General features: G+C 42.9%; 6 protein-coding genes across 6 annotated transcripts; 4 read left to right on the forward strand and 2 right to left on the reverse strand.

Annotated features, from left to right (window-relative positions):
• Positions 1–410: 410 nt before the first annotated feature.
• On the forward strand, positions 411–1112 carry EAF01_010945 (uncharacterized protein; the record flags this gene model as incomplete). The annotated part of the gene is made up of 2 exons (XM_038919202.1): positions 411–505; positions 740–1112. 2 exons carry the CDS (start codon positions 411–413, stop codon positions 1110–1112), a joined length of 468 nt encoding a protein of 155 aa, XP_038765485.1.
• A 74-nt stretch (positions 1113–1186) lies between these two features.
• On the forward strand, positions 1187–1943 carry EAF01_010946 (uncharacterized protein; the record flags this gene model as incomplete). Its single annotated transcript, XM_038919203.1, has 2 exons — positions 1187–1330; positions 1392–1943. 2 exons carry the CDS (start codon positions 1187–1189, stop codon positions 1941–1943), a joined length of 696 nt encoding a protein of 231 aa, XP_038765486.1.
• On the forward strand, positions 1944–2270 carry EAF01_010947 (uncharacterized protein; the record flags this gene model as incomplete). The annotated part of the gene is made up of 1 exon (XM_038919204.1): positions 1944–2270. The coding sequence occupies one exon, from the start codon at positions 1944–1946 to the stop codon at positions 2268–2270; it is 327 nt and encodes a 108-aa protein (XP_038765487.1).
• Positions 2271–2468: 198 nt separating this feature from the next.
• EAF01_010948 (uncharacterized protein) lies at positions 2469–5167 on the reverse strand. Its single transcript, XM_038919205.1, has 5 exons — positions 4818–5167; positions 4556–4751; positions 3363–4496; positions 2950–3304; positions 2469–2895 (listed from the first exon to the last, which is right to left on the reverse strand). The coding sequence occupies exons 1-5, from the start codon at positions 4957–4959 to the stop codon at positions 2710–2712; spliced, it is 2013 nt and encodes a 670-aa protein (XP_038765488.1). The 5' UTR covers positions 4960–5167; the 3' UTR covers positions 2469–2709.
• Positions 5168–9557: 4390 nt separating this feature from the next.
• EAF01_010949 (uncharacterized protein) lies at positions 9558–10767 on the forward strand (the record flags this gene model as incomplete). The annotated part of the gene is made up of 2 exons (XM_038919206.1): positions 9558–10524; positions 10601–10767. 2 exons carry the CDS (start codon positions 9558–9560, stop codon positions 10765–10767), a joined length of 1134 nt encoding a protein of 377 aa, XP_038765489.1.
• Positions 10768–15921: 5154 nt separating this feature from the next.
• EAF01_010950 (uncharacterized protein) lies at positions 15922–18456 on the reverse strand (the record flags this gene model as incomplete). The annotated part of the gene is made up of 2 exons (XM_038919207.1): positions 15922–16702; positions 16760–18456. 2 exons carry the CDS (start codon positions 18454–18456, stop codon positions 15922–15924), a joined length of 2478 nt encoding a protein of 825 aa, XP_038765490.1.
• Positions 18457–19187: the final 731 nt, after the last annotated feature.

The following is a 19187-nucleotide window of genomic DNA, read 5'->3' on the forward strand; positions in this document are numbered from 1 at the left end:
AATTCAGATGAAGCCGGTAATCGAGTAAATACTCAATATGGCTTATATATAATGGAGTGAGAGTGGGCTATATCAGAGGCTTTCGATTCAGCCAATTATCATCATTGAAAAAGAGAATTCACGTGAGAGGAGCATGGAAATGTCTTGTTGCATATCTGATTATCAGCAACTGACATGGATGAAATTGGCAAGCAGCATGGATGTTAAATCTTGATGATACGATTGGTTAAAATGACCAAGCTAGCTATATTTTCCTTACCTAGGTCTACCTAGCTTTATTTATTAGGCGGCGCAATTAAAATCCTTCAAAATATTTAAATCTTCTTTCCCTCCCCTTTTGTTACATTCAACGCAAAATATTCGACGGTGCCCATTTTTGGTGCATCTTTCTTTTGATAATAAAATGCTTTATGGCTGATTATACATCGTCCGAACCTCTTCCTCAAAAAGAAAAGAGGTCTCGGTCTAAATTCAAAAAATCTAGAGGTGCATGCCTCACTTGCAAGTATGTATCTTACATCCACTGTCTTCCTCAACACCATACGTTTTGTCTTCTCATTCTGATTATCATGATGAGCAACATTGGTCCGTGTTACTGAGCGGCCTCAAGAACCGCATCATGGCGACTACCAATTGCACTATGTGTACCTCTGATCTCTATTTCCCGCACTTTCTGTTTTTGCAGTTGCAATCCTCCCAGCACAATCCGAAGGAAAAGTTAGCTAACTCAAAACTTAAGAATTCGTCATATAAAATGTGACGAAGGTAAACCAAAATGCGTAAAATGCAGCAGTACCGGTCGAATCTGCGAATATCACAATCCTCAAGATGAAGCTATTGTGCCCTCGCAAAATCACGCGCAGAGTCGCGTCACCGTTGTCCCAGGACTCGGTTCTGCTCGCAGTAGTAAAGAACATCGATATTTTGATCAATTTCGTCATAGAACCATGTATGGATTGATGGGTGTTAATCAGGATTCCGAGGTTTGGCGTCGAATGATATTACAACTCAGTGAAGCTTATCCTGCGGTTCTTCATGCCGTGATTGCCATTTCGACGTTGCATGAACATATTTCCAGACCCTCTGCTGCCACCGAGCGAGTGTATCTTTAGCAATATAATAAATCGATTCGACATATTCGTTCTCTTAAATCTAATACAAAATACAAGTAACATTAGCTTGTTGCATGATATTTGTCTGTTTGGAAAATGCACAAGGTAATCACGAAAGAGCACTGGAACATCTAGAGAATGGATTACGGGTATACAATTTATGGGCACTACAAGATACTCGACCAACAGTGAAACAAGGCCAAACAACTTTTCTAGAAGTAATTACCCGGTTTGATGTCCAAGCGACTTGATTCTGGGATTCTCGCAAACCACTCTTAGTTCCCGATAGCAATTCCAAAGAGCCCGAATGCGGAGATCGATTCCCCAGTCTGCAGGCCGCAAGCATCGCACAGCAATTCTACGAACTCGGCATTTTTTTACGTTCTCACAGCGGTCTCTCCAAAAACATCTCGCCACGAGCGGCCCGCTAATTTCGAAGCCATGTTTCCACATCGAACTAAACTTCTCCACTCCTTCAATATCGGTATGTTGAGTTGGAAACGTGCTTTCGATGGTTTATGTCAAGCGGACGCTCACATGTGGACCGCTTCTGAAATCCTTGGAAGTCTTCTCCTTCAACTCCATTACCAATCGCTCTCCCTCGTCGTCGATCTCCGCGCCAATTCAAGAGTAGAAACAGATCTGTTACCTGCGTCCGAAACCCAACGTTTTCAAGCTATTATCGATATTTCCCGCTCTGTAATCATGCATGCAACATCGGTGTATAATGATAATTTTCTCACAGCAGATGGAGGAGTGATCGCTCCATTATATTTCATAGCTATGTCGGCTCCAATCAACATTTATATGAACAGGCGATCGAGCTTCTAAATGATCAAGAAAGAAGAAGGATTTTGGCAAGCGTCGGCGGTCCTAAAAGTGGCGGAAAAAGTGGCTGAGAGGAGGAGAGAAGGGACGGGGGACCACTTACATGGTGGTGTATTAGAATTAGCGGAGTTGGCAAACGTGAAATTCAGAACCGAATTATATCCAGAGAATGAGGGGCTGGTGGAGAGGGAAGCGGCGTTGCCTTATAGATTGGGGACTGACAGAAGATTCGAGGATATCGTGCTGGCTGGTTCAGGGTTTGCTCGGGAAATTGAAAAGGAGATTGGAGTGCCGACGGCTAGTTGTGGAGAAATTCCGTTTTGGGGATGATGGACTTTGGGAAACTCTCTTGTAGACCTTGTAGGTTCTAGGGTTTCAGAAAAAGATAGACGGATTTCATGGACACACACACACACACACACACTACTGAAGGGTTGACTTGACGCCAACTAACAAGTGGCACAATACGATATCACATTGCTACATCATCAACATCAACATCAACATAAATATCAAGTCAAAATTACGGTGGCAGCAAACCAAAACACATGAGAACATACATACACAAAGTCAAAATACCAAAATATCTTAAACAATCAATTCTTTTTGTATGAATGACGCCCCCAATGGATTACAATGCATAGCTTGAAAGCTTTCTTTTAAATCGCCTACATGTACCTTCCCTTTAACTCAGGTCCATCCCTCCGAACCAGTCAAAGAAAAAAAAATCATAATAAAGTGCAGTATAACGTGCCTAGACTTTAACTAACTACAACTCATCGTGGCCCTCTGGCTCATCATCACCACCTGGTCCACCAGCTCCACTGTACAATTTGCTGGTGATTGGGTAGGCGACGTTGGAGAGTTTCTCCTTTTGTTCTTCGAAATCCTCGGCGACTGCGGTGGCAGCGTTCTCCTCGAGCCATTCAGTGGCTTCCTTGACAGCATCCAAAATCTAAAGGCATGATTAGCATGAAGCAAATTGCAAGTGAGATGATCAATAACTTACGGTCTCCTTGTCATCCTCGTCAATCTTGCCACCAAGACCCTCATCATCGTTGACTTGGTTCTTCAAGCTGAAAGCGTAGTTCTCAAGACCGTTACGGGCCTCAATGCGCTCCTTGGTAGCTTTGTCCTCATCGGCGTACTTCTCAGCTTCTTGGACCATACGGTCAATTTCTTCTTGAGTAAGACGTCCCTTGTCGTTGGTGATGGTGATAGACTCGGACTTTCCAGTACCCTTGTCACCAGCGGTAACCTTCAAGATTCCGTTGGCATCAAGCTCAAAGGAAACCTCAATTTGTGGGACACCGCGTGGAGCTGGTGGGATACCAGTCAACTCGAATTTACCGAGGTTGTTGTTACTAAGAATTTCGTTAGAATTATGTATTTTTGAAATGTGTAGATGAGCTTAAAACTTACTCCTTGGTCATGGTACGTTCTCCCTCATAGACTTGAATCAAAACAACTGGTTGGTTGTCGGCGGCAGTAGAGAAGATTTGAGATTTGCGGGTTGGGATGACAGTGTTTCTTGGGATCAGCTTGGTCATGACACCTCCAGTGGTCTCAATACCAAGGGTCAATGGGTTGACGTCCATGAGAACAATCTCCTCAGTACCTTCCTCTCCGGACAAGACACCACCTTGGACAGCGGCACCGAAAGCAACAGCCTCATCAGGGTTAATACCCTTGCTGGCCTTCTTACCTCCGAAGTACTCCTCAATGAGTTCTTGAACCTTTGGAATACGGGTAGAACCTCCGACCAAGACGATGTCATCAACTTCACCCTTCTTGACCTTAGCGTCCTTGAGAACTTGTTCAACAGGCTTGAGGGTCTTCTTGAAAAGATCCATATTGAGCTCCTCGAACTTAGCTCTGGTGAGAGTCTCAGAGAAGTCGTTACCATTATGGAAAGCTTCAATTTCGATACGAGTGGTCTTTTGGGAAGACAAAGTACGCTTAGCCTTCTCAGCCTCACGCTTAAGTTTACCCATGGTCTTAAGATCCTTGGTGATATCGACATTGTTCTCCTTGTTGTACTTCTTGGCGAAGTAGTTGATGACTCTTTGATCGAAATCTTCTCCTCCCAAGTGAGTGTCACCGGCAGTAGAAAGAACCTCGAAGACACCGTGATCAATGGAGAGAAGGGAAACATCAAAAGTTCCTCCACCAAGATCGTAGACGATAATTTGACGTTCACCTCCAGTCTTGTCCAAACCGTAAGCAATAGCTGCGGCGGTAGGTTCATTAACGATACGGAGGACGTTCAAGCCGGCAATGATACCAGCATCCTTAGTAGCTTGTCTTTGGTTGTCGTTGAAGTAGGCTGGAACAGTAACAACTGCGTGGGTAACAGTCTTTCCGAGATAAGATTCGGCGACTTCCTTCATCTTTCCGAGAATCATGGCGGAAACTTCCTCAGGAGTGAAGGTTTTCTTTGCTCCTTGGTATTCAACTTGTACGGAAGGCTTGCCATCCTTTTGGACAACATCGAATGGGAAGTGCTTCATGTCACCTTGAACATCCTTGTCGTTGAACTTGCGACCGATCATACGTCTGAAAAGGACACCTGTCAGTTTTGAAGACTAGTGAATCAGATGCAATTGAGAACTTACTTGACATCGAAAACAGTGTTCTTTGGGTTGGCAGCAGCCTGGTTCTTGGCTGCGTCTCCGACTAATCTTTCTTCATCGGTGAAGGCGACATAAGAGGGTGTAATTCTGTGTCCTTGATCGTTTACCAAAATCTCAACTTTTCCCTTTTGCATCACACCGACGCAAGAGTAAGTAGTTCCGAGATCGATACCAATAACTAAATAGCAAAATTGTCAGTAAGAGATATTCTTTGAGGGGGGGGGGTCGCATTGCAAAAGCTTACCTGTGCCATAAGATTCTTGCAGAGGATCCTGATCGGACTGTGCATGTGCTGTTTGGAAGAGAGCGAGGGGAGAGAATAAGAGTACAAGGTAGAAAAGTGCAGACAACCCTACAAAGAGGGAAGATCTGTTTCCACTGGCCATGATGATATGTTTACCAAGATGGTTTTTGGGAAAGATTGTGTGTTGTAAAAAAGAAATCTATTCTTGAATGTAGAATGTAAAAAGAAAAGGCCAACAGGTGGGAAGAAGTCGACTTTATTAAAGCTTTCTTGATGAAATGGAAATCTGTCCCAAATGGACTTTTGAAATTGATGATTGGTTCGGTTAGATGATAGGTACGGGAAATAGTTAATCCGAGCTACTTATCGCAGATAATGGAAGAAGCTTGTAGAAAAGGACACTCTTGCAGCTTCTAAAGAACAACTTTAAATAACCTTCGTACCTTATTCATTATGCAACTCAATTGAGTGGATGGAATAGATGAATATGGGTTGGAAGGTGTATCAGCTGCGGCAAGGCATTGACGTGGTGGAGATCTGTCTACTTCTAATCATCTAATGGTCAAATCATAATATCTACCTAGGCTGGTAGGGAAGAAGAGCAAGAAGACACATATAAGGTTAATTTAAGTAGGTATGTATATAATATTTATATATATATATATCCCTATGTATATCCCTGTGTATATGAGGCGAGGACACTTTACATCGGCAGTGGAGGATACTCTAGATAGATAGTTGAGGACACTTCACATGCTTCTTTCACATTACCTGGCATAATACTACCAACATACAAGATTAGATTCTCCTAAGAAGCATACCAGTACATACAGTTATTTGACTACGTGTCATTAAAGAAAGGATTTCTGGTCGTGTTTTGTTTAGCAGTAGGTATCACTGGCCTTATATCAATGCATGGATATTACCATGACAATACTACTTCGCAAATACATTAGATCGAGGCTGAATCAGTTGAGTTCAGCTTAAATTTCCTCTTGTATGAGGCACCCATTGATTATCTATCATTACTTGGTTTCAAGGGGCTTTGAAGACAACCAGTACCATCTAGAAATTTCTACCAATATCTAGAGTTGTTAATCAATCTACATCGTTGTTGTAGTGTACAGTGGGTGACTTTATATAAGATATCACCCCTCACTATGACGCAACCCACATTTAATAAGGAAGAGCTGACCTACCCGTTCCGTTGACCGTTAGAATCTACGAAGTACATACTGTGATGTGCAATAGCCTATTAGATTTTAGAGAACTCGGCTCTTGTACCTGTAATAGCTGCCTCTAGAACTTACCCGCCATGTGATTCGCTCACGTGATACAGAGCACTTGTCAGACTGGTTCGAACCATATTGATTCGTGACACTCACGTGCCATTCAATGGATTAATAGCAATTCACCGGAACCACTGACGAACATTTCCATCTTCCTTTATCACTCTGTAACTCCCTATGTATGTAGAGAACTCAAGCACCATCGTACAAAGTGTTATTTTCATTTCTTCCCCCTTTTCCCTTCTCATCGCCAAGATCCAATCTCACAAATGCACCTACCTAGATCCCATCGGAAATCGTTCTATTTATTAATATGATGCATATAAATCTCAAACATGAAGTGTCAGCTCTATACCTAGGTGATTGAGGTAACCATTGCGAAGATCTGAGCTATCAAACTTTCGGATTACAAAATAGAAAATTTATGCAAGATCACAATTCGATTGCTATGTTATATTTACTTTTTCGCGCTTTCTTCATGTGCAGCGTGTAAGAGGAAACGATGCCAGCAACGGTGTATCTACACCAGTGGTAGTACAACCTTAATGAAAACCCCTGTTTTGGCGTACCTGATACTCTAACATGTGTACGTAGGATTGTCATTTGCCTGCTTTTTTCAAGCTTCTTTCTTTCTTTAATTTTGCGACAGCAAGAAAATGTAACTGATCAAAATCCTCAAGCTCTTCCAGCCCCTCCAGTCCCTCCAGCCCTCCAGCCTTTAAGCCATGTGTCAGGCGTTGATACAACAGATATACACAATGTTTAATCTGCACATAATATCGTCATAATATGGCTTCGGTGGCTTTTCCCACTGCTCGACTTCCCTGTTTGGTTCTAGTCCCCTGCCTCCGTCATGCTCTTCAACAGAACTCAGAGTACCTTGAAATTAGCGAATGAGACAAAGTGGTCTATCCATTGCAGCAATTGTGTGGAGAAAGTGGTGCGAGCAGCGAGGCGAAACGGTGTAGTTCCCCGCCAGTTTAGTATCCTTTTCGATGAAGATACGGGCAGGAGCTGGTCCAGACTTCTCACAAGGATACTACTTCTCCCCCCCTTTCCCCCCCCTTTCCCCCCCTTTCCCCCCCCCCCCCACTGCCCTCCCCGTGTTCTTCTTCTTCATCTGCAATGATATTGCTATTGCCTGTGCACAAACTGCCTAACGCCGATAGAGTTAAAAGAAGATTATCTATGTCAGTCGTACCCACTTCTATCGGGATCACCGTACGATTTGTGCAAAACTTATATCCGGCTCTTAGACCTGCTGGACTCTTTCTCTTATCATATCTATCATTTACGAATGAAGCCGGCTACGACTTACAACTTATAACTTACGACAAGCTTTTCCTTGTTGATAGAGGAAAAGTTGTTTACTGATATGTAGAGGTTATATCACATATGAGCTCCACACCGCTAGTCATTTTGGATTCAAATACGACTACTGCGTTTAGCTGCATTGATTAAAAAGAATCATCGAAAAAAAATACTCGGTGTCGGCGTCTCTCGTCCGAAAGGTCGGCAAGGTCGGCCTTCATTTAGCAATATTTTAATTAATCAATTAGGAAATTAGATCCTTCCTTGCATAAATGATCACAAAAGCTCTCTGTCAGGGGCTTAGGCTTTCCTTACATGCGCTATGCTCCGCTTAGCGCTCGTGGGTCAAAAATCTTACTTTCAGTAAGGCTGGTTCTATTAGTGCTCTCTGTATATCAAATCATTTAGTCTGTGTAACCTGTGTAACCTGTCCGCGGCTGTTTTTGACATAAATCAAATACTGACGGCAACTCATTAAACTCACATCGCTTCAATCGCTTCAATATAGACTCGTGTTTCTCATCTCGTTGGAAGAACTTCGGTCTTTCTGCCCTGCTCTCTACCCTCGTTTATTCCGCTTACCCTGATAAGTTCAACAACGTTACACTCACACGAAACCCCTCAGCGCTTAAACCCACAGTCTGGGGAATTTTTAGGATCTTTATCACAAGAACACACTATTCTGCATGAAAAGAGACCGAGCCAGTAAGTCCGACGACTAAGAATAAAATGAAATGATGCTAAATAGATATCTTTACCTCACTCCGCCCGTTGGCAGTTGACTTCCGCCCTCTCTGGTAAACCCGGCCCCCAGCATGTAAGGATCCTTCTGCCACCTGTGGGCATGCGAATATTGACCCGTAACGGATGAAATGAGCTTCCTAATATGTATAAGTGCGTAGCATCGTATGGTACTGTTCCATTCATGTTGGTGACTGGGGCATAACCAGCATTCTGATTTGGTTCCAGATGCTCGGGTCTGAACATCATCACATGATGGTCATCTGCGTTAGAGGGTGTTCCCTGCCGTCTCTTGTAAGCATCGAAGTCCTGGCGGAAAGAAAGCAATGGCAAGTGATGATCAGATCACAAGATACCCTTCGAATATAAGAGAAAAGAATATAGCAATTCGAACGCGCGACAGAGAAGCGACGGTGCGGCACTCTGTTAAAAGGGTTCACAAGAAGGACAGTGTGGCGGCAAATTGTTTCTTCAATGAAGTAGAGGGGCGGTAAGTGCGGTGCGACTGTATGTCTGTGCTCTTCGATATCAATTTGCTAAACAAGTAGTAGAGTGACATGGGGAGAATGTGACCAATCTTTTATCATAATCCTTGGCTTGATGCCCCAACACTTAGCAGCTTTCATTGGCTGTGGCTTTCATTAATTTCTTCAACGTATATATGCAAGCTCCACTCCAAGTGATGCGGGTTACATTTTCACATCATGATAAAAGAGGAGCATCGTTCGAGAATGGCTAGTTGCCGTCTAATACTTGCGTAGACAATACTACCTGACCTAGCACGACGACTCATCAGATGCAAGATATCAGATAAAGCCCACCAATGGAAAAAAAAATGCCTGAAAATCTGTACGTATTGGCAAGGTTAAACTCAACGCCATACATAAATCAGTCTCAGGTAGCCAATAGTTCCCCGTGTTACTTCTTCAAAAACCCAGAGCCACGGTACCTCGCTGCAATATTGCCAAAAGAAGTTTACTTCCGAATCTCTAAATTGCTTAGAAATAATTGTCTCGAAGCTACAAGAACAAAATGAGGAAAAATCAAACACACGACTGCGGTAGCCAGTCGGTACACATAAATTATAATGCATGTCCTTGTTGGAGAAATTTGCCTCGCCGCTTGATGCCGACATAGCACTGTCTCAGCAAAGCTATCTGGCATTCCTTCTTTTTCCATACATTAAATCAAGTTGGTGCTGTGTTGGGTTTCTCTCATAGGGCGTATATAAGGTTCTCTGGCCCTTCAAAGTTGTGGATATTTATCCAGACCCTGAATCTGTTTATCACTATCTTCAGAAACTTTATCTTCTTGGACTTGTCTTCCTTCTTCTTTTTATCGACACAGAAGAATATCTTGAGATCATTTGACTTTTCCTTGAACACTTATCACAGCTAAAATGCCATTGAAAGTGGAGCCGTCATCTGAAAAACCCTCAACTGTTATGGGAATTACATCTGTTGTTAATAACCCTGAAGAAGTTGTAACTCAGAAAATGGATATCCTTATGCTTTTGAACCCTTTGGATGCCGAAGTAAATTCAGAAGAACACTCTGATAGCGACATGCCTGATTCGAAAATGGATCTTGACATTCAACACCACCAGCCTTCGACCTACGTACAACAGGTATTCGGCGGGCATTCTTCGGAATCTTCATTCCAATATCAAGCTCGGCTCGAAAGAACCGAAGCTCAAAATCATGCTCGTCTCAATGTTACACGAAGTGGAAGAACGCAACTTCCTCCGGCTCCTATTCATAGCCGTCCCATGTCCTTCAATCCGATCAACGCCCACCACAGTTTCACGAACCCGTATCCTTTGCCCCCAATCTGCTCCCTTCGCAATGACAGATATCACTCCCAATCTTCAAGTCATTGTCACCGTCATGACCGCCACCATCATGATCGCCATCAGCTTCCCCACCGTTGTCATTCCCAGCCGGCCTCTCTATCTGACAAGAAGAAGCCTCGCAGCAACAAGGCTTACTCACTTGAAGAGGTCGATTTCATTCGGTACCACAAAGAAGACTTGAACAAGCATTGGCCCGAGGTTCTACTTTGCTTCAGAGAGCACTTCGGGGGATATCAAAGAGAGTCAGAGCAATGCCTTTCATCGAGATACTACAGAGATAACAACATCAAGATGTACGATGAAAATGGCAGAGTAATGCGGGATGAGAATGGAAGAATTAGATACATCTCAGCTAAGGTTCGAAGAAGAGGGACGCCGGCAGGAAGATTAGAAGGAATACCATACACTCTTGTGCAAAAGCATCCAGAGAGAGCCATGAAATATTCTTGGATCTCGGAACAGCACAGGAATGAGATGAGAAGATTGGCAGAAGAGATGACTGACCAACAACGAGGTATGTGCTTTTTACCTCTACATCCTATTGATACCTGTGTACATATAGCTCAACAGAGAACTAATAAATATGACAGAACAATCCAACTCACTGAGGGCACAACAGTTGAGAAAGGATGAGCAAGAACGAGGCGCGGTTGATACCACATCAGAATCTGTAGATGAGTCTATGGATGAATTCAGCGGCTATGAAGACTCACCGACACCATCCGTTGCTCAATCTTCCCCTCGATCTTCCCCTTGAGCCGTTTTCTCGTTCAATCATCTGTTTTATATAAGCCTCTGGGTAATTTAAAAGCTAGTGGTGTGTTCTCGAAAAGGATTTTTGGTTTTAGGGTTATCTACTTCTTACGATGTTGGCTCTTGTTTTGTCACTCATTACGTTTGGTATATTGGTATGCTTCAATGAGTGTTTAAAGTTGGGAATGTTGATTGATTCCCGTACACATTATGGTTTAATGCTAGATTTATGTTAGTTGGTACAAATTTGTGACAAGGAAATGACTTTAATGATTAGAAACAGGCTTTTTCATACGCTTTCTTGTTCTCCATGATTGTGTTTACAATTAGTGCACAAATTGATATTGTGTTTTTGGCAACAATCAAATGATGGAATCTGGGCAGTGAGACAGTCGGAGTGGATTCAGTCATTATTTTTGTGTATTGTTTGCCATGGATCCAACAATGCAAAATTGACAGTTCCCGAGCAGTTTTCAATATTCGATAGCAATATGAATTCCTCTGCACAAGGTTGCACAAAACACTTGAGCATCTTTCTTCCATGGCTATGAAATTGGATGATCCACATCACATCTCATCATGCAGAAATAACGGCTTAAATCTGTACCACCGCCAATAGTAAGAATATCAGTACACTAATCTACTACCTGGCAAGTTCGAACTTCATGCTCATAAAGATTGACCACCAAAGACCAATTATCATTGACCGGAGTTTCTAGTCCACCAATCTGAAAGTCAGCGATGACATGTAAAATGGGTTCAAAGTTACAGAAATCTGTTTCAATACCCTGCAAGAACCCTGGGCTCATCTCGCGTTGGATCCTGTTTTGTGAGCTTGCTAGAAATCTGTTGACCCCCCCCATAAGTCCGTTGACCTGGGAAACTGGTACAAGATTTGGAATTCATTGTAGCAATCAAACCAACAAGCGTCTCACCCTAATCTACTTCCGAGACCCTGGTCTTCGAGAAGATCAGGTTTAAGCAGCACACATTCATCAACTCCTTATTTCTTCTGTATTTAGACGAACCAAATTGGTTTAGTTGCACATCAACATGTAACGTTCATACCCAGATTAAATTCCTTTAGCATCTTTCAGTCCAAGCTTCCGGACCGACGGTTGGACGCTTCCCGGATAAGCACTCAACTTGAAGACAATTTAACATTATTTTTACCAGGATCGCTGACAGTCAATGTAGCTTCTTCTCTTTCCAACTTTGAGCTAACCCACTACTTTCACAAAGTCAAGTTACACAGATAATCACTCAAACTAGCTTCGATCCAATGAGGAAGGTAGCTGGAACCACCGAATTCATATCAATTCGGAGTTTGACGCTTTTACTTTCCATACAGAGACATATACGAGCCCCTTGAATATTCCACCAAGACTTTAACCAACATACTTCCAACTCCATCTGCAAGCTCATTCGCCTTATGAAAACGGCATGAATTCACGCTTGAAAGGAGACCCGCTGTTTTAATCAACGACCATTGAGTAAACCCACCTAATCTATCAGAATTTCGAAATACATAATATCTAGTTACCAAGTTGATTACCTCAATCGTTTACCATAAACAATCATGATCACTCGTCCCCATTCATTTTAATTAACAATCCCATGTCCATGTCTTAGGTGCGTCGCAATAAGCATCTTTCCTCTAAACTTTGCAAGTCCCGGAAAATCTTACTGCATGGTCGACACACCCAAGAATACAAATGCCGTGCCTCAAGCTTCACAATCGCAACACGATGTAATCCCACCTCAGCCTTCCAACGGTGAGTAAAGAATAGAAAATGCAATTGCGAGGCGGGCTGTGCATCTCGAACAGCAAACACTTGCACAGACCTTTCGTGATCCGTTCCGTCAGAACTTACATCAGCAGCATGGCCACCCTAAACTGTTCAATGCAACATTATCCTTTTATCTCATCTCTCTTGGGCACACTCAGGCTACTATCGGATACCGGGTAAACATATCTGCAAATGCAAGAGTGTCACTTTCTGTTAAAATGCAATGTCCAACAGACAAGCTTTTGATGTCCCGATCAAAATATTCATCTGTTCAGTTGGTTGTTTGTGATTGGGCATGAATAGGGGCTAGTAGTAGTGCTGATGCAAACTTACCTTGTTAAAATATGCGTCTAAGCGAATTGTAGAGGGTCTCCGTGGCAGCGCAGCTGTTGATGCTTCTCATGAAGTGTATGAGCATGGGTATGGATGGCCCGCGTGAAGCTGATATTGTGATTTTGTATTTTTGGCGGGGCTTTGTTTTAGTCTTAGAATTATCATTTAGAGAGAAATGCTAGGAGCTAGACAGCTAGGAGAGCAATAGCAAATTATGGACAGTAACACGTCTCGAACGTTCTCTTTGTTTGTTCTTAGTCCGCTTTCGGGGGTTCGGGGAAGTGATATGAATGGTCTTAGTGCTAATATCCTTGGAATAGAGAATTAGACAAGCCGGTATTGATGCCCGGCTCAATAGATTGTCTTCAAGCGAGCTTCTTTGTTTGGAAGTTTGAGTGATTCGATGCATATCATTACCAGAGCTATTTAGTTCCAGAGGAATTTGGCCATTGTCGTTTACCCCAAGAAGGTATCTAATACCCCTTTCTTCTACATACTGTATCTGCCGAATCCTTGAATATAACCGCGCTAGGAAGGACTTTAATGATCTTGAACAAACCTAGCAAGCCCAAATCTTCATGTAGAATCTTCTAGGCGCCTAGAAGAATACATCCATGCCGGACGGCGACAAGATTTCACAATCGCCGAGTTCGCCGCCATAAACCAAACTATCGGATTTTGACCGCCAAGCTCGGCTCGGCCACTCCGCTCTCCTCATAGTGACACTAATTCGCGCCAGGTCTCCGACGAAAGCCCATTGTAGGCTAATTTTACACCCACTGGCTGAATCGATTCATGCGGCGCAGATTACTCGACAAGATCATGCCTACATTCGCTATCAGCGGCTCTGAGAGCCGGCGCAGTAGGTGCACAAATATTCGAGGGTTGGATATACAACTGTTGTACGTTTGGGGCATGTAGTAGGCAGAGTGCGTTATCTTCGATCATATTTGAGGCCTGCAGTCTTGGATAGCACTTGTCTCACATAAAAACTTGGGGGTTTGGATGCGCAGACAAGTAATTACGGCCAAGGCAATGATCCTAGATGAGTTGGGATTTCGAGAAAAATCACATCCACAATTGTGGATTGGAATTAGGGGAATATGATTATTGAGTGGGAACTTTTAATGCCGAGGTTTTGTGTTCTCCGTGGGGTGGGTGACCAGTGATCGCCCGCGGTGAGAAGACCATGATTTTTATAGCAAGAATTCACGATGATCAACGGTCACCCAAGGTGTTTGTGTCACCTCGACTGGCCGTAATGTCTCCGAGGAGTTAGATATTACACAATGTGTGACTTTGACGCATGCTTTGATGGCTCAGTTCATATCGACATGTGTAACCTGAGCATTCTACCCCTCATGTGATATTTGGGTTTTGGGGGTCCGCATTCCACCACCATCTAGTGTCGTCACGTACTTGTGCACGAGTTTTGGAGTCTCATTGGATTCGTATATTTGCCTTCATGAAAGTGATAGGATATAGCAATGATTTATGACAATGTGGAGCCTGTACTCTCAGAGAAATTGGAAAGCCACTAAAAAGAAAAAACTGTGTTTGTTGGATGCCTGTTTTGAAACTGCCGGGATGTCATCTGATCGAGGCAGGTCATCACTTGGGAGTGTATTGTCTTTTGGGATTTCATGAATTGTTGCTCTTGTTACTCTTGTATATCTCCTATTACTAGGATATTCACATCAGTTAGAAAACAATTCAAGTGCGAAGATGTGAATTTGGGCGAGCCCATGCATGCCACCAAGATAAGTCTCCCTCTGATTACCATCTAGATACTCGATTTACTTGCGTCTCTTCTTCTCTAACTCAGCCAACTAAAGTCATGTTAAATATCAGAATCATTTTCACCCTTCATCGAATGCAAAAAGGAAGCAGCTAGCTGTCGGATTCGGCTCAGGCTTTGGGACGATTCTTCACCCTGTCTCTCTCCCAACACTTCCAAATTACCAGCCAGTCTCGTCCTTAAAGCAACTCCATTTTCTCGACAATCAATTTTCATAGTGAAAGCTTTAGATTTTATACTCAGGTCAAGAGAATATTTGGGCCATGCTTTGGTGGCTCTCCCCACGCATACAATGGCACCTCGTAGTATAGGAGGAAATACCCGATTGTTGTCGAGTCGTCACCACGCCATACAGGAATAAGAGGATTCTACATACAAGAACACAGTAAGGTTTCAATTTGGGTCAAGTAGTGAGATATCAAAATGGTAGGGATACAGAGGCTTCCTCGTCAACTTCAATCAGACATACCCCGCATTACTATGTCTTTGAATCTTTTATAGCTCTCCTAATATTCTAAATTGAATTGAAACTATCTCTTTGGCAATATCTCATAGAGCCTGCAGATATAATGTCATTACCAGTGAATATGACCGAGATTTTTGATCTCTGCATGCGGATCGGGAGAAAATGCCCATCGTTTTCGATTGTAGGATTAAAGCACCTGGTTACCTAGTCTAATTATTAGTGTCAGCGTCGTAGCCCGTCAATTTTCTGTGAGAAAAGTGTTTGTCATTCACAAATCAACAACTATCGTGCTGAGTTGTTCACTGTTCGTTCTTCCAACATCTTCAGATCAACTTCACAGTTGCGGCACATCTTACTTCAACATGTTCAACTTACCCCGCTCATCCTATTGTTCATTGTTAGTTCAACAAATCCTAAGTCATCTATGTACAAGTTACTTTGAGCTTGCTACAAACATACAATAAGCTTATTATATAACTCAATTATGGCTTTGTTAGTAGACTTCCTCTTCCTTGTTTATTGTATTAGCGTTCCAAGATAATAAGACTTGATATTTGCTCATTACATACTTCATTCAGATTCTTATGTGATGAAGCTACTTAGCTATGTTAACACATTCAAAATCACTTAGCACTTCAATGTATCTCATAGTCTTAAATGATGATGCCAAAATAAATTCACTAGAACTGCTAACCAAAAATGCAACCTATCACTACACTATCGCAAACAAAGCTCCCCAGAGCTAATCCTAACCTGCCCATCCTTTAACCCTCAACCCTTAACCCTCAATCTCATCAATCTCAATTCATCCGCAACAACAGCTGTAACTACAGCAGCCTTCTCCAACTCCGCAATCTTCTTCTTAACAATTGCACCAAATCGAGCTCTTGACCACTCACTCGATCCATAAACCATCAAGATATCCAGATTCGCAAGCTTTGCAGCCCGAACCTTCATATCAAAGACATTAGTCGTCGCCTCTCCCATCCAATTTGTTCCTTCCTCTGTCTTAAAGAATTTGTGCCAAATAGGTCTATTATCACCTTCCTCATAAGTCAAAACTCTACCTCTCAAAAGATCCTCGAGAACTGCCTTGCATTGCGCAACTTGTTCTTCACAAACACCCATAATTGTTACCTCCATGAGCTTCTCGCCAGAATGATCAGCACGGTACGAGTCGCCCAAATGAAGCTGGCAAGAATTCTGTGCGAAGATCTGATGTAGATTTCCTTGATTCTGGCGACCGAGTGAATCGATGATGTAGCGGGGTATCATATATTGCACTGCGATTTGATGACTAACTATTACAGGAATACTCACACATGCATTGACTGCGGTGATGAGATGACCATTGATTGCGGCGGCTGCAGCAGCTGCCTCGTGGCGGTGTCGGAATGTAATTTGGAGAGAATGCCAGGAACCCATGTTGCGATGAATGGGTTGATATGGGGAAAGTTCTCCCCAGGTTGATGCGATATGCATGAGAGTATTGATCATGTCGTTAGCTGGTACATTCCATTCTTGAGGCCATATAAATAGGACTTCAGTGTGGCTATATTCAAGATACGTTAGTATGGAGTAGGTGAGAGTGTAAATGGGTTATACGTACCTAATCTGACGCTCATATATGCCAGGTCCCGACAAATCAAGATTGCAGTGCTCTAATGTAGCCGACCAGTCTACGACTACACGAGAAAGTGTATTCGTGGCCGATCGATAGTCAGTAGTAACAGGCTCCATTACAGAAAGTCGCTTGTCCTCAGGGGGTGCTACTGTGGTCGTCTGGTTGGATAACTCGTTTGGTGGTAGAACTGGATCTGTAGGTTGAACCACAGAGGCTTGTTCAGGGTTGACAGCAGATTTGGTCGATGCTGTATGAGATATAGCAGTCAATGCCTCAACAGGAATTTTGGGTGGCATAGTGTTGTCCGTACCATTGATAGGTCCTTCAACAACAGACTGGTCAAATGGGTCGTTTGGAGTGCCTAAATCAACAGGTTGAAGTGCAGATACTGGTCGAGCATTTTTGAAATCTGATGCAATGATTAATGGTGTAGTTGATTCACATGCTAGAACGTTGGACAGCTTAGTAGCGTCGGTGCTAGCAGCTGGAGTTGTCTTGACAGGAGTAGATGAATCATCTGGGACAGTAGACATTGAAGCATCATGCGCATCATCAGTAGGTGATGGGCTTCGAGTTGCAGATCGTACCTCTTCGGAACTATCGCTCATTGGTATGGTGTCGGTTGAAGAAACATAGCCAATATCATCTGCATTGCCAACATTGGTAGAAGCAGGTGTAAGTACTTGAAAGGATGGAGTTCTGGGAGTAGTATCAGGACTCATTGATGGAGTTGTTACTGTGCCATCTGGTTGATCGTTGGAAGAATCAGTGTTGGTAGCACCAGTATTACTAGTACCGCTTGAAATGATGGTAAGCTCTGTGGGTGATAGAGCGATCTCATAAGAAACTGGATCAATTGATGGAGCAGGAATCTTGTCAGCAGGCTTTTCATAAGAAGAATCCATATCGATGGCGTTTGCGGTGCTTGAGACAGCCGGTGTGCCCATGGTAACTTGAGCTTGTAAAATTGCTGTAGTAGCACTAGAATCCTTTGATTGGGTAGCAGTTGTACTGGCAGGCTTTTCCTCAGACAATTCGACATTGGCAGCAGTTGCGGTCTCTGAAACTATTGGCGTAGTCGTGATAGATTCCGCAACTGGAAGAGCTTGGGTTATTACTCCAAACTCCTTTGGCGAGGTCTGCATTATAATCTTACTAGCAGGCTTATCCATAGATAGTTCGACATTGGTAGAACCATAGGCCTTTGAAACATTAGGTGTAGTGAGGATAACTTTAGGTTTCTGTGGACGAATTCGAGCAGAGCGAAAGTTCATCAAAGGAGCAACTGTTGTATTGGCAGGCTTTGTCTTAGACGACTTGATAGTCACAGTTTGTGTGGTCTTCAAAATCTCCGGTGTAGCCTTTGTAGATTGAGGTTGTTGAAGAGCTGAAGTAGCACTAGGAGCTACCTTTTCTGTCGGAACGGGGTGATAACTAAGACACTTGGAACCATTATTACATCCACGCCTTGAAAGAAAGTTCTTGCAAGCAGGGCGAATAGGCTCAGGGTTCTCTGCAAGAACGGTAGCTGGGTGTCCGAATCGACACTCCAATCCCCACTTGCATGTACCATTGTAGATGAAGTTCTTACAAGGGTAAGGTTGATAAGGACCTGTATGCTTGTTATGGCATTGCTCTCCAGCTACACAGCGGCCGATGGGATAATAGATACAGATACCCATTTTTTCGACTTTTTTCTGATGGTTTAATAAAGTGTTGTTGAATTCGATTTTGATAATCGGAAAATGTGGATTTTTGGGTACTTGTGAAGGTTGAAAGATAGATAAAAGGATCTTGGATTGTGGTTTGGATTTTGTTTGAATTTGGAGAATCTGTAAGAGTACTTCAAAGTCAACGGTTGAAAGTTTATGTTTTTAGAATGGTTGTGATCTTCTGGGTTGGAAATTGCTTTTCTTATATTTTCCAAGGTTCGGACCGTACTAAGGCTGATTGAAAACGAGACTAGCTCAGTACTGCAGACAGCCAGATACATGAACAAATACAGTACAGTAATGATTAAGTGCAGTAGCTGATCAATTAAGGCAGCTAATTGAGTCGAGTGATGAATTTGATCAATTACAGCTATGTGCGGCGACTAATCAAGTAACCACAAAACCAATCGGACTAAGCGAAGGGGGAGTATCGTTTCGAGAAATTGGAAATTTTGACTTTCGACGGATTTTCACAGGCAGTCGAATGTGAGATAGCCTGGAACATTAAAAACATTTTTCGCCGCGAAAATCTTGCCAGAACAGTGGTATTCGTAAAATTGAGAACAGGACATGAACTTTGCTTGAGATGCGTCTCTCTTTGTCATCCACTATTCGCTTTCGATGCCCACTCCCCCGTGAAAAAGAAGCAAGGATTGTCGTAATAACATAGCACAGCTAACATAGTAGAGGTTCGGAGCTAG

This window comes from Botrytis porri, assembly GCF_014898465.1.
Source record: "Botrytis porri strain MUCL 3234 chromosome Unknown BPOR_018, whole genome shotgun sequence".
NCBI classification, from domain to species: domain Eukaryota; kingdom Fungi; phylum Ascomycota; class Leotiomycetes; order Helotiales; family Sclerotiniaceae; genus Botrytis; species Botrytis porri.

What these genes read in the sequence shown, in the direction of transcription:
- EAF01_010948 (XM_038919205.1), bottom strand. Translation starts at nt 4,959, where the DNA reads ATGGCCAGTGGAAACAGATCTTCCCTCTTTGTAGGGTTGTCTGCACTT. An exon ending in AACACTGTTTTCGATGTCAA is followed by an intron (nt 4,497 to 4,555) that starts GTAAGTTCTCAA and finishes TGTCCTTTTCAG; the next exon opens with ACGTATGATCGGTCGCAAGT. An exon ending in ACGAGGATGACAAGGAGACC is followed by an intron (nt 2,896 to 2,949) that starts GTAAGTTATTGA and finishes TCATGCCTTTAG; the next exon opens with ATTTTGGATGCTGTCAAGGA.